Raw genomic sequence first — 14,297 nt, forward strand, 5'->3', positions numbered from 1 at the left:
GGACACAAGATTGTATTGAAGGAAGGGGGGGGGGGGGGGGAATGGTCTTGGGCGCCTATTTTTCTGCAGCCCAGTTCCTACGATTGTGTGCATAAGTGGGTCACCCGGCCGTGTTTCCATGTCCTATGCATGAAAACATGGGACCTGGGGTGCAGAAAAAATGGCAGGTGTGTGGGGCTGAGATGTCAAAATGTGAAAAATTTGGCTGTAGCAGGAAGCAGTTTGTTAACCAAGGGCTGCACGGCGGTACAATAAATGTGTCTGCAGGCAACAGTGAAGCATGGTGAAGGTTCCTTGCAAGTTTGGGACTGCATTTCTGCAAATAGGAGTTGGAGATTTGGTCAGGATCAATGATGTCCTCAATGAAAAATTCAGGAAGCTACTTGCTCATCCTGCCATACCATCCCATCAGGGAGGAATGCGATTGGCCGCATAATTATTCTGCAGCACGACAACGACCCTAAACATACAGCCAATATCATTAAGAAATATCTCTTCAGCGTAAACAAGGAAGCCTGAAAGTGATGGTTTAGCCCCATAGAGCCCTGATCTCATCATGGAGTCTGCCTGGCATTACATAAAGACAGGATTTAAGGCAGCTTACATCCACAGAAGGTCTGTGGTTACTTGTCCAAGATGTTCAGAACATTCAAGCTGCTGAGTTCCTTCAAAAAACAGAGTGTAATGTACCTAGAACAATTGATGCCGTTTTGAAGGAAAATCATCAAATATTAATTTGGAGCTCTCATCTGTTCATTTACTTTCCATTTTGTCAACTACATTGAAATGTTATTAGTTTATTCCTATTAGCATACTTAATTTTTCACGCCCGCACAATGTATGTATGTATCGTCACATATACAAACACACATCCCATTGGACTCTGAGGGCAATATACACAAGTTGTAGGCGAAAAGTAATAAATTATTGTACATCAAGTTAATTCACAACATGTAAAACTTTTAAAATGCCATAACGGCTGGCACATTGCTACTGTGCAATACATCATGAGATTACAACATACCATCAGTCCATAGCGGGGAACTATTGTGACATTTCCATATTGTTGAACTTTACTTTGTTTCCAGGCCATTTGGGAAAAAAAAAAAAAAAAAAAAAAAAAGCTACAATCTTCTCTAACAAGGGTCAACAGCCACCATTAGGCTGCATCTCCGGTGGCCTCAAGGCATGCATGTTATTAAACCCCTGGGCCCGACTTTGCTTGGTCCATGCATGGCAGAAGGTGGCAAGGCATTCTGGTGTGTTTGTTTTTAGCTGTACTGACTTATTGTACAATTTGCGACACATGTTCTACCTTCAACACCACTGAATGATTTTCTGAAATGCATCAGATCTGTTCTTGCCGGGGGGAAAGTGTTGACAAGTTAAACACTATGGATATGTCACAATAGTGCTGACTATGGACATCTTGTAATCACATGTGTTTGCACAGTGGCAATGTGCCAGCTGACAATTCAACGGTCTACAATTTATGTATATTGTCCTCAAAGTCCCATCGAACATGTGAAAATATACTTTTTTGTATTTCCGTAGGGATGGTGGCAATATGATTTTGAACTACTTACATTTTCTTTAATTTCTGAAGTTTCACGAATTATCCAAATCCAGATAACATTATTATTCAAAATCACCTTGGTGAATACCTGGGGTGGAGAGGGCAAAGCCACAAGCCAATAGTAAAAAGGGTGTCAACTCAAAGCAGGGGGAATTGCAAATGTGCTGGAAAAAAGGGCCCATGTAAAAAAAACATTTGATGTCCACAAAAGGCAGGATGTCTTCCTATTGAAGGGTAGGTGGTGGCAGATTTGGAAGATTTCATGCAAACATGATTGAATAAAGACATTCAGAATAAGGAAAATTCCCCTTTGGGCTTGGGAACAGTGAACAGTTTGGCAATGAACCCCCAATACCGTTCTCCCACTGGAGCAATGACACCTTGATCCAGAAGAACAGAGAAAGCTTGATGAAGATCCATTAATCTGTGCAGTGACACACAAAAGGTTTGGAGGTGAGAATCATGGGAAGTGGCAAGGAGTGAAAACAGGAGACCCCACCTGCAAGCATGTGAAATGCAAGCCGTTCAAGTGATCAAACATCCACCCGCTCTGGATGGTGACAGTTCACCTTCATGCAGAGGGCTCAGAAGCCCCTTAGGCAGCGGAGGCAAAACTGATAAAGAAGCCGCAGGAGCAATTATGACCTATACAATCAGTCAGCAAATAACTGGGAAATTTGGGGCATTAGGTCTTGCACAACTCCACAGCCAGAAGAGGAGCGAAGAAGGTCTACAAATGATGGATCAGACTCCAAGAACAGAGGATAACATAATTCAAGGCTGCAGGCCCAGAAGGTGTTCTGCAAACCACCCAAGAACTGTGGGTAGAATGTGAGCTAGGGACCCCCACCATATAGCAGGACTGCCACCCTCATGTCTAAAATGGTTACACTTGCATGGCAATATATAGGCTCAGGGTAAAAGTGCTCAGGTACTCACGAAACCTGGACAGCTGGTAGAATATGAGGGTTAGATGGCTAGACAAGATTTACTGTAGGCAGACAGCACGGATGGACAAAAAAAAAAAAAGGTACTTTGTCGGCATCAAGTACCACAGTGTTAACCCCTTCTGCTTCAAAACTAGTGCAAACATAGGTTGGGGCACCCAGCAACTTATGTAACGGAGGTAGCTCCTGGTGCTCGGGTAGTCCAGCATGCTTACTATTACCAAGCCAGTCTTCAGGGGCATGGCTAGCACTGAAGTAATGCCAATGCCTAGGGACCTGAAAAGTGCTCTACAGTATCACAACAAAGTCTGGAAAGCAACCTACATAGAGCTAGTGCCCAAAGGTTACTTCAAGCCTATCCCCAAATGTTTAGTCCTGCAGCACCCAGACACAGTACTCCAAAAGTCAGGGTGAGGATGACCCCAATGGAAAGTTGAGAACTGAACAGAAAAATTTCAGCAGGAATGCAGTAAAGCCCCTCTAAAATCCACCCCCCCCTTTTTCAACTATTGATACAAAATGCAACGCACCTCAAAATAAAGCAAAAAAAAATAAAAAATCTTATAAGGGCCCGTTTACACCGCATGCTCACTAGACAAGAGCAGTTCAGTTTGTGGGCCTCTGTCAGTGGAGGCTGAAGTGAGCCATTGTGAGGTTTTTTTCCGCTCAACTGTGAAGCACACAAAGTGAGACACTCCAATTCATGTCACCAAACAGTGGAGGTGCATTGCACTGCTGTGTGGTGCCACCCAGTGTGCTGCAATAAAGTGGCGCATGTCTGCATTTTATTACAGCTCACTGCACCACACCTCTGAGCTGCGTTGCAGTGTCAACGGGACACATAGAAAACAATTGTTTGTGCCCCCAGGTGACTGGCATCTTTCCAGAGCAGATAAATACCAGTCACTGCACCGTGTGTGAACAGGCCCTAAATTAAGGCTTCCAAGGAGGTTATAAAATTACACAAATGCACTGTGGTCAAAAACTAGATTTTACCACACTAAAGTAAATCAAACTTGGCATCATAATAGCGATTTTCACCATAATACCAAAATATTCATTTACTCACAGTTTTTCAATAAGCTGTTTTTCATCCAAAGCCCCAGGAAGATCTCTCTTGTTTCCAAGTACTAAAACCTAAAAAAAAAAAAAAAAAATATATTTCAGATAAAAAAATAAAATAGAAGCAAAGTTAATTTTTTTTTTCCATACGGTAGCCTTCAAACCATTGCACCAGTGATTGGTTGACAGTAGGTACAATGTCGGGCTCCTGCACACACTCTCCAGTCTTCTGCCAGCAACCTCCATATAGGCTTTCACGTAGAAAGCTGGAAGAAGGGTGGATGGGCTACAAACGTGCCGATCAGCACACTCAGTCAATTACGACCTACAAGCTGGCTTCTGCGGTGGCAGACAAGACTTTATTCATAGATCCCCGATTATAAAATGTGATAGCAGCTGCGGGGTGTAACATGTTCTAAAAAGGTGAACTTGGCACAGCTCTACATCAATAAATCATTACTTTTTTTTTAATGTAATCTGCTGTATAGAGGCAGACTAGAAAGGGATGCAATACTGGATCAGGTGTGCTGCATGCAACATGCTAACAAAGAACACGTTGCCAAGAGAAGAGCGCGGCTGATTGACCACAGTAGTCATCTGTTGCTCCTTCTCTATCCCATCAGTAGCCTGAGGGCAGGGTGGCATATTCAATAAAAAAACATGCTGCAAATATGGCATATTGTCCTTTAGAAAACCTAGCTAAAAAAAAATAATAATAATAATAATAATAATAATAATAATATCCAATACTGAAACCGACGGACAATTAGTGTGCTTTGTAGAACGTATGAAAAAACATTATAAAAAATTTAAATGTACACCAGCTCAAGGGACGTCCTACAAACGTATTACACAAACGCATTACACAGACACACACACACACACACAAACGCATGGTACCAAACTACTGCACGTTGTAGTTTTTTTTTTTTCCCCCCCTACACAGCACAACCACCCAGATCTAATTTACTGGATAGGCGCGCTTAAAAAAAAAAGCCACTTAAATAAAAAAAAAGTATAATAAAAGTATTTGCTTAAATAGCCATGCAATTAACTATTACACACACACAGATAGTAGAATTTGCTTTTCACATAGCTAGATAGTTAATCATCGCTCTTTGAGTGAACATTCTCCATTCTCAGCTACTTTGTAAATCCACCTCAAAAAGTGAAGTGAAATGATCTCAGCTCACCAAATACAGCAAACAACTAACCCGAAAGGCATTTCAACCATTCCCTACGCTATCCAAAAAACACGTTTTTAGCAATACAAAACACTTGAAAATCTACTGTACAGGTTCAGTCTTTTTAAATTCTACATATAAAAAAAACGCATAAATGTAAAAATAAATAAAAAATAAAATAGGAGGCAGGCAAACCTGCAGAGAGTTAAAAACAAAACAAAAAACAAGTACAATAGATTTGATAGGAGACCTCCCCCATGTAACAGCATATACCCATTTATAGCTGCATTATTCGTTTTGAGACCGATCCATAAACATTTGTTATCTGGATGAAAAATCCTGAGTGCACAATTTATCTACAACAAGCTGATGAAGTATAGGTTATGAATATTGTCTTTTTGGCATAAGACAGAACATTTTATTACTTCTTAAATAAGATGACATTGCAGGCAAGATTATCTTTTCTTTTGGTTTTAAAAAGGACTACTGAAATAAAATAAAAATACAATTTAGACATTTTCCATAAAAAAAACGCCTATTAGAGAAATGTAGCATGGATACGAGGCATATTGTTTTCAAACTTGAGCAAACAATTGCAGGAAAAAAAAAAAAAAAAATGTTGTTTAGAAGAAACTATTCACAGTAATCTTTGCCAACAAGACATTGTTCGACTTTGTCATTTTACAATCAAAAGACGTAATCGTATTTTATTGGAATTTTGTGCGATAGACCAACACAAAGTTCCACATAATTGTGAAGAGGAAGATAAATGTTTTTCAAAATTTCTTTACAAATAAATATGTGAAGTGTGGCATGGATTTGTATTCAGCCCCCGAGTCAATACTTTGTAGAACCCCCTTTTCCTGCAATTACATCTGCAAGGCTTTTTGCACATCTAGAGAGTTACATTTTTGCGCATTCTTTGCAAAATAGCTCAAGCTCTGTCAGATTGGACGGAGAGTGTCTGAACAGCAATTTTCAAGTCTTGTCAAAGATTCTCAATTGGATTTAGGTCTGGACTTTGACTGGGCCATTCCAATACATTAATCTGCTTTGATCTAAACCATTCCATTGTAGCTCTGGCTGTATGTTTAGGGTCGTTGTCCTGCTGGAAGGTGACCTCCCCCTCAGTCTCAAGTCTTTTGCAGACTTTAACAGGTTTTCTTCTTTGGCTCCATCTTCCCAGCAACTCTGACCAGCTTCCCTGTCCCTGAAGAAAAGCATCCCCACAACATGATGCCGCCACGACCAGGTTTCATGGTGGGGATGGTCTGTTCTGGGTGATGTGCAGTGTTAGTTTTTCACCACACATATAGGTAGATTCAGGTAGATAGGATTAAACTTGCGGTGGCGTAGCTTAGTCTTTTTAGGCTACGCCGCCGTAAATTAGCTAGGCTAGTAATGATTCTAAATCAACTTGCCTGCTAATCTACGGCTTCGTAGCCTAAAACGAGCGGGCGTAAGGGTTTTTTGACGTTTTTTGCTACTGCGCATGCGCCAGGGGGCCTACATTTCCCAGTGCGCATTGCGGCTAAGTACGGCGTACGGGCCTATTGATTTAGACGTGGACATAAACGACATAACTCCCGATTCGCGGAAGACTTACGCAAACAACGTAAAAAAATTCGAACCTCGTGGCGGGAACAGCGGCCATACTTTAACATTGTTATTCCACCTCATAGGTAAAAACAACTTTAGGCCGCCTAAGGCCTTACGGCAACAACGTAATTCGACTGCGGCGGGCTGGCGTACGTTCGGGAATCAGCGTACAAACTCATTTACATAATCTACGCCGGCCTCAATGAAGCGCCACCTAGCGGCCATCCGAAAAATTGCAAGCCAAGATAGAACGGCGCAAGCCGTCCTATCTTAGCTTTGTTTAAGCGTATCTCTGTTTGAGCATACGCTTAAACATACGGCGGCGTAGATTCGGAGTTAGGTCGGCTTATCTACTGATAAGCCGGCCTAACTCTTTGTGAATCTACCCAATAGCGTTTTGCTTTTAGGCCAAAAAGTTCAATCATGAGCTCATCAGACCAGAGCACCTTCTTCTACGTTTGCAGTGTCCCCCACAAGGCTTCTTGCAAACTGCAAATGGAACTTCTTATGACTCTTTCAACAATGGCTTTTTTCTTGCCACTCTTCCACAAAAGCCAGATTTGTGGCATACACGACTAATAGTTGTCCTGTGGACAGATTCTCCCACCGGAGCTGTGGATCTCTGCAGCTCCTCCAGAGTTACCATGGGCCTCTTGGCTGCTTCTCTGATTAACGCTCTCCCAGCCTGGCCTGTCAGTTTAGGTGAACGGCCATGTCTTTGTAGGTTTGCAGTTGTGCCATATTTTCTGTTGTCAGATGATGGATTGAACAGTGCTCCGTGAGATGTTAAGCTTAGGATATTTTTTTTTATAACCTAACCCTGCTTTAAACTTCTCCACAACTTTATCCCTGACCTGTCTGGTGTGTTCCTTGGCCTTTATGAAGTTGTTTGTGCACCAAGGTGCTCTAGCAAACCTCTGAGGGCTTCACAGAACAGCTGCATTTACAGAGTTTAAATTACACACAGGTGGACTGCATTTACAAATTGACTTAAGACAATTGGTTCCATTAGATTTTAGTTAGGGGTATCATAGTAAAGGGGACAGAATACAAATGCACGTCACACTTTTCAGATATTTGTAAAAAATGTTGAAAACCATTTATCATTTAAAAGGCTATTATCCGATTAATCGAAACAATAATCAACCAACTAATCGATTATGAAAATAATCGTTAGTTGCAGCCCTAATCATTTTCCTTCCACATCACAATTATGCGCTACTTTGTGTGTGTTGGTCTATAACATAAAATCCCAATCTAATTCATTTATGTTTTTGGTTGAAACATGCCAAAAATTTAGAAAATTTCAAGGGGTATGAAAACTTTTTCAAGGCAACATTTTCAGCTTTCAGTGCCGTCTGTCAAACTTTGAATGACAATTAATCGGTCATGCAACGCAGTACCCAATTTTTTTTTTTTACATTTTCTTCCCACATATTTATTGTGATGGTATTTGATCACCACCACGTTTATTTTAAGCTAAACAAATTTAAAAAAAAAGAGACAAAAAAAGTTAAAATTAAAAAAGTGTGTTATAAAATGTCTTCTTCACTGACAAGGCTACAACTGAGGGGCACCGATGAGTCTGCACTAAGGTGGCACTAACAGTCATTATTGATGGTCATGGATTGACATGGGACTGCGCTAATAAATGCGCTGATAATCAGCGCAGATCCCTGTCAGGAGAGCCGCAGATCGGCTCTCCCTGTCAGCGAACCAAGGAAAGCCGATTACTGGCACTTCCTGGTTACCTCCGATTGGTCACAGCTGATCACGTGGTTAAGAGCCTAGGTCATAGGGTGGTCGGGGACAAGACCAAAAGGACCCACTCTGTAAAGCTTGGGAGAAAAATAAAATAAAAAACGTATTAGACAATCACTGATGCATTCATTCCTCCCAGTCCCTAAACACTTATGTGACCCCTACCATCAATCCAGGGCTGTCCCTTCTGCAGCGCCACTGCTCTCTCCTTTTACTCTGAGAGCCACGGGAACCATAAGCTCACCGACTGCTGCAAATCCTGTGGGGAGGGATGCACTATGCGGGTCTATGGCTCAGGGTGCACCCTCACAACAGCTTGTTACAAGGGCACTTGTAAGAAGGAGCAGAGCACCGGTGAGGGACTCTAGAAGACAAAGTAATTGACTTCTCTCTGCAATGTGATTGCAGAGCAGGCAAGTATAAAAAAAGATTTTATTTTACAACTACTTTAAAGTGGAACCAAACTCTGTCAAAATTAACCATTATAATCCTTCTGCTACTAATAGTAGTAAATGGATAGGGTGGTAAATGTTCTTGTTATACCCCCCCCCCCTCTCTCCATGCATCTAGGGGGGGGGGGGTGCGCAAGAGGGCTTCTCAGCTAAGCACTCAGCAATCTAAACTAAGAGCAGACAGATTCCAAGAAGTGTATACTACATGAATCATCTACCCTTATTTAAAATGACCACAGCTAGAAATGATACGGGGGGGGGGGGGCTGCTTATCAAAGTAATTTCTCTACAAAATGAATCATGGGGACATGAATGGATGAGTGTGCTTGGAATATTAAAATAAACAGCGCTTTTCAGTTTGTGGCTCAACCCTTGAAATGCAGCATTATCTAAAGAGGGGTTTATACAAGTGACTAACAAAAGCCCAACTCCAGATAAACACCTTCTAAGCAATTACAGAAGCATCCCCTCCCCCCCCCTTTTTGTGATAAAGGTTTAAAATAAATGAATAAAAGCTGACCATTATAAGAACCCCTGTCAGTGTTTAAATAGATTGCCTTAGCCCTCTAACTGAAACTTTTGCTGGACAGCTTGGTTAGAGAAAGCTGAAAAACAAATAAGGATCAGCATAGGAAAAATAAAAATAAATAAAAACCCAAAACACACAAAACACACAAAAAAAAAAGTTACAGGGGGAACAAATAAAGCCTGTATTAAAGGGGGGATGACATTGGCAGGATCGCAGCATGCAGAAGTGCCAGGTTTATTATCATGGCTAAATCACTCCCTCTAGTGGTCAGAAGTAGCACAGCGGCAGTTTAAAGTGATACAGGTTCAGATTGTTGTTTTTGTTTTTATTTGGAAAGGGGAGGAAAGAGGGGAAAAAAATAAATAAAAAACACACACACACACACACACACACACACACACACAGAGAACATGTTACACTTACCTGCCCTGTGCAGTGCTTTTGCACAAAGCAGCTCCGATCCTCTTCTTGGGTCCCCTGTAGGTAACTCTGGCACCTCCCCCTTGACCAGTGCCCCCAATAGAAAGCAGCTTGCTATGGCGGAACTGGTGTGTGCTCGCTCCCAAACCCTGCTCTATGTATCCATAAGACAGAGCTGCAGCTCACCCCCTGCTCTCTCCTTATTGGCTCACCGGCTATGATTAACAGCAGTCAAAAAGCAGTCAAACACCCGCTGCCGTCTTAGCCATTGAAGAGAGAGCATCCCTTGCACATAGCTGGATTGAGAGGGGGCTCAGGTGCAGAATAAGGGGTGTGTGTGTGTGTGTCTTTTTTCTTAACGATAGCTACATTTATCTGTGATTCCCTTGGCTTACCAAATATCTGATCACTGCAAATATGCCTCATCGGCATCTTTGGGGCACTCTTTAACATTATGCCATAAAGTCCCTAAGCAACTTTTTTTTTTTTTTTAAAGCACAAGTGCTTTTTAAAGCCTAGGTGTAGCTAAAAAAAACACCACAAGGGACATAACTTGGTCAGCAGGAGGTGTTGGTCCTCTGCGGTTAGTATAAATCATCTCTGTTCATGCCCCAATCCCTAATCTTTCAGTGTGGCGGAGGCCAATTAAACCAAGGGGCTGACAAAGGTTTTTATGATCAGAGTCAGACTATGCCTTTCCACCAGCTGCTCCACTCAAAGAAACTATACTACAGCTTCAATGAATGCAACAGGATGTGTGAATGGAACTTAAGCAGATGATCAATAGCTTGACTCCCTCCAATCAAAGATGCTGAATTAATGTTCCTGTATGCAGAACAGAATCCCGCTGGTGTGGTTAGAACTGTCCATTGCTAGACAGAAAGGCTCTATATCTGGCCCAACTCAAAGGCTTTATTTTGGTATAAGAGACTCATCTCTGTTAGTGGAACTAAACCAAACCCACTTGAAAGCGCCTGTCCGATAAGTCCCCCAAGTAACAGTAAAACCATTACCCCGGGTCAAACTTGTGTTGAATACACACGGTCACACAAATGTTGTCTGAAATTTCCCAACGTCAAGAACGCGGCGACGTACAGCACTACGACGAGCCGAGAAAATTGAAGAAGTTCAATAATTCCGAGCATGCGTAGGATTTTTGTGCGTCGGAATTGCATACCTTTTGTTGTCGAAAAAATTGAGAACCAGCTCAGACATTTGTTGTCGGAAAATCCGATAGAAAAAGTTAGATGGAGCTTACACACAGTCGGAATATCTGACCAAAAGCTCACATCGAACATTTGTTGGTCAGAAATTCCGATCGTGTGTACGCGGCATAAGAGTTATTTTGGCCAAGCTTTCAAAGGAAACCATATAGCCTACAACTTTTATGAACGTTTTACAAAGTACCAGTTTTTTTTTTTTTTTTTTTTTTTTTAAGATCTACTACGGAATAAGTTCAAACTTGTGTTGCATACACACGGTCACACAAAATTCCGACCGTCAAGAATGCAGTGACGGACAACACTACAACAAGCCTGGAAAAATTAAGTTCAATGATTCAGAGCATGCGTCAACTTGATTCTGAGCATGTCGTTTTTTTTGGAGCGTCAGAATTGCATACAGACGATTGGAATTTCCGACAAGAACTTTTCCGGTCGGAAAAAATATTGAGAACCAGCTCTCAAATTTTTGTTGTTGGAGATTCCGACAGAAAAAGTCAGATGGACCCTCTACACAGCCGGAATTTTCATTCAAAAGCTCACATCTGACATTTCTTGTCGAAAATTCCAACAGTGTGTACGCGGCATTAGCCCTTCACAAAGCGTGGTGCATGTCGAAAACTGATGTAATCCCTTTGTTTATTAGGCAACTAGTCATTTCCATTTTATTTCACTCTGAAACAGAAACTGGCCGTTGTACAATGAGCCCAAGTAATAGTTTATGGATTTTTATTAATTATGACAAATGCAAAGCGCTTACTTACAGGGATTCCATGCAACTGTGGTTTGTCTAGCAAGTTGTGCAATTCATATTTAGATGCTTCCACTTTGTCCAAGTCTGCTGCATCTACCATGTACCTGAAAAGATAAAGCAAGCATCTCATTGCGGCAGGATGTTATATTGTTTGGGAAAAAATAAAATGCTTCCAGATCTGGACATGTATAAATGAAATCAGGTATACATAGAATCTCTCCTTACCTTACACCACTTAGACCCCTTTCACACTGGAGCGGTTTTGCAGACGCTATAGCGCTAAGAATAGCGCCTGCAAACCGACCCTAAACAGCTGCTGTGACTCCAGTGTGAAAGCCCCGAGGGCTTTCACACTGGAGCGGTGCGCTAGCAGGACAGTATAAAAAGTCCTGCTAGCCGCATCTTTGGAGCGGTGTGTATACCGCTCCTGCCCATTGAAATCAATGGGACACCGCAGCTATACTGCCAGCAATGCGCCTCTGCAGAGGCACTTAGCGGTGGTTTTTAACCCATTTTCAGCCGCTAGCGGGGTAAAACCGCCCCGCTAGCGGCCGAATAGCGATGTGAAATTGGCGGTAAAGCGCCGCTAAAGATAGCGGCGCTTTACCACTGATGCTCCTCTCGCCCCGGTGTGAAAGGGGCCTTAGGCAGCCCATAGATTAATTTTTTGTTCAACCAGCTGTCAGAATGGGGAATACTTCATTGCTAGCAATCAGAATACAAATCAACAGCCTTACTAGCCTGCAGTGCTGATCAAGTGGGGAAAATCTGACAGGGTGGTTGTAGAGAAGTCATTCAGCCACGTACAATACTTGTCCTCCTCGAAAGTTTGAGGGTCTCACTCTCGGAAAAAAGTGCAGCACATCACACACACATACACACTTTGCATCATATATGCTGTGCTGATAGCATACTATATGTAGCAAGTATATGATCTTTAAAAGTGTAAGTTCACCTTTACAGAAAATCTGTTAAAGTGGAAGTAAACCCTCCTATTGTTTTCAGCCAAGGAAGCTGCCATCTTGGCCTCTGTTTAATCTGCAACTGTCACGATGCTGCACATGTGATCAGTTATGAAACCAGCCATTGGATGGTTTGACAGTTTGGTTGAGAGCACAAGCAAATGTGACATCTAGCATTTCCGGCATGCCGGGAATGTTAACTGTTTTTTTAAACTATCAAATAGATGGGTTTACTTCCGCTTTAAGTGACCTTACACTGGACCCCTCCTCATCCCACCCGGCCCCTCTGTACCAGACTGCTGTGATCCCCCGCTGTCAGACATCAACAAGCCATTTCACTGGTCTGGGGATTTGAAATCCCAGCGGCTTTCCCTCTTCTCCTCGCAGTGCTGACAGAATGGGTTAGACGGCTTCCGATTAGTCAGCGCCATCCATGTGACAGTGATGACTAACTAGAATCCCTGTAATCCATACTGGCTAAACAATATAAACAAGCGATTAAGCTGCGGACCAATGAAGCGGATTGTAGGTATCTGACAGCTTTGAATTGCAGCAATCTGGTACAGCGGGACTGGGGAGGAGGTCTAGAGGAAGGTCACCTTTACCGATTTTCTTTAGCACCAAGAGGAGGACCTTGTGCAAGGAATTCCTTAATTGTATACTCAGGTCTTGGGCAAATCTTAGTAGGGACAAAAAGGTCTCCAAACTCTACACTCGCTTTCTCCACAGCATAATGTCTTTTACGCTACTACAGGTTTTCACCTTTGAAGTAATGTAGTATATTTAGATACAATATAGGAAAAAAAAAAAAAAACCCACACACAACAAAAAAACACAAGCACGATAATCTAACCAACCAAAGGTTTTCATCTCCCAAGGCACATCCAGTGGGCCAGGCAACTTGGATCCAAAGAGCGCAGGGAATCCAATTATTTTACATTTGCACAATCTATTGCATTTTAGCAAGTTTTCTTTTACACGTTCAGCATACTGTAAGGCCCCATGCACACGAGAAGCAAATGCAAACACATGTAAACTCAAGTTTTCAAAGGCAAAAACCGGAGTTTAAAACGCCCGTTTTTGCAGCGAATTTCACTGCGTTTTGCCGCGTTTGCGGCTATCAGCGTTCATAACAAAGACATTGTAGACCCTCCCAAAGCTTTGAAACGCAAAAACTTTTGCGTCTGAACCCAAAATTTTGCGTTTGAAAAAATGATCCTAAACCCAACTGCTTTAAAACGCAAAAAAAATTTAATGTGTGCATGGACACATAGGATAACAATAAATGTGTTCAGGGGCAGTTGAAAAAAAATGCCCAAATGCCTCTGAACTCGAGTTTACCAGCGTCTCGTGTGCATGGGGCCTAACTGTAAGCTTGTAAAAATCAAACACGACGGTGAAATTTTAATGCTTCGTCATCCTTGGCTAAAACATTTAAATATAAGTAATATCTTATGAGTTGCGTGGTTACAAACAGCAACAAGTGTCTGGCAAGTTTCAGGAATGGAATACTTACACAACTGCATTGACACCTCTACAGTAGCGCTCCCACATACTGCGAAATCTTGGCTGACCTCCAATATCCCAAACCTAGAAATAAAATTAAAATAAAACAGAAGTCATCAAGGGGCAAAAAAACAAACAAACACACCACCACACAAACCTCTTCATGCATAAATCCCAGTAAAATTACCATTAATATTGTAAAGTGATATTAAAAAGGTTCAAATAATAAAATGGTCCCTCCACAAAAAATGTCAGCCTTTCCTCTCCATCTCATCCAATAAGAGAAACCCTTGTACCGTCTCTGCTTCACAACGGCAGCATACTG

General features: G+C 41.9%; 1 protein-coding gene across 1 annotated transcript in view; it reads right to left on the reverse strand.

The window, feature by feature from the left end:
• LOC120931836 (ADP-ribosylation factor-like protein 8B-A) overlaps positions 1-14,297 on the reverse strand; it is a 45,134-nt gene that overhangs the window by 6,058 nt on the left and 24,779 nt on the right. Inside the window, exons 3-5 of the mRNA XM_040343702.1 lie at positions 13,983-14,056; positions 11,515-11,608; positions 3,593-3,660 (exon numbers count right to left, since the gene is read on the reverse strand). Of these exons, the coding sequence (XP_040199636.1) occupies positions 3,593-3,660; positions 11,515-11,608; positions 13,983-14,056 (236 nt within the window). The remainder of the gene's footprint in view (positions 1-3,592; positions 3,661-11,514; positions 11,609-13,982; positions 14,057-14,297) is intronic.

This window comes from Rana temporaria, chromosome 3, assembly GCF_905171775.1.
Source record: "Rana temporaria chromosome 3, aRanTem1.1, whole genome shotgun sequence".
Taxonomy (NCBI): Eukaryota; Metazoa; Chordata; class Amphibia; order Anura; family Ranidae; genus Rana; species Rana temporaria.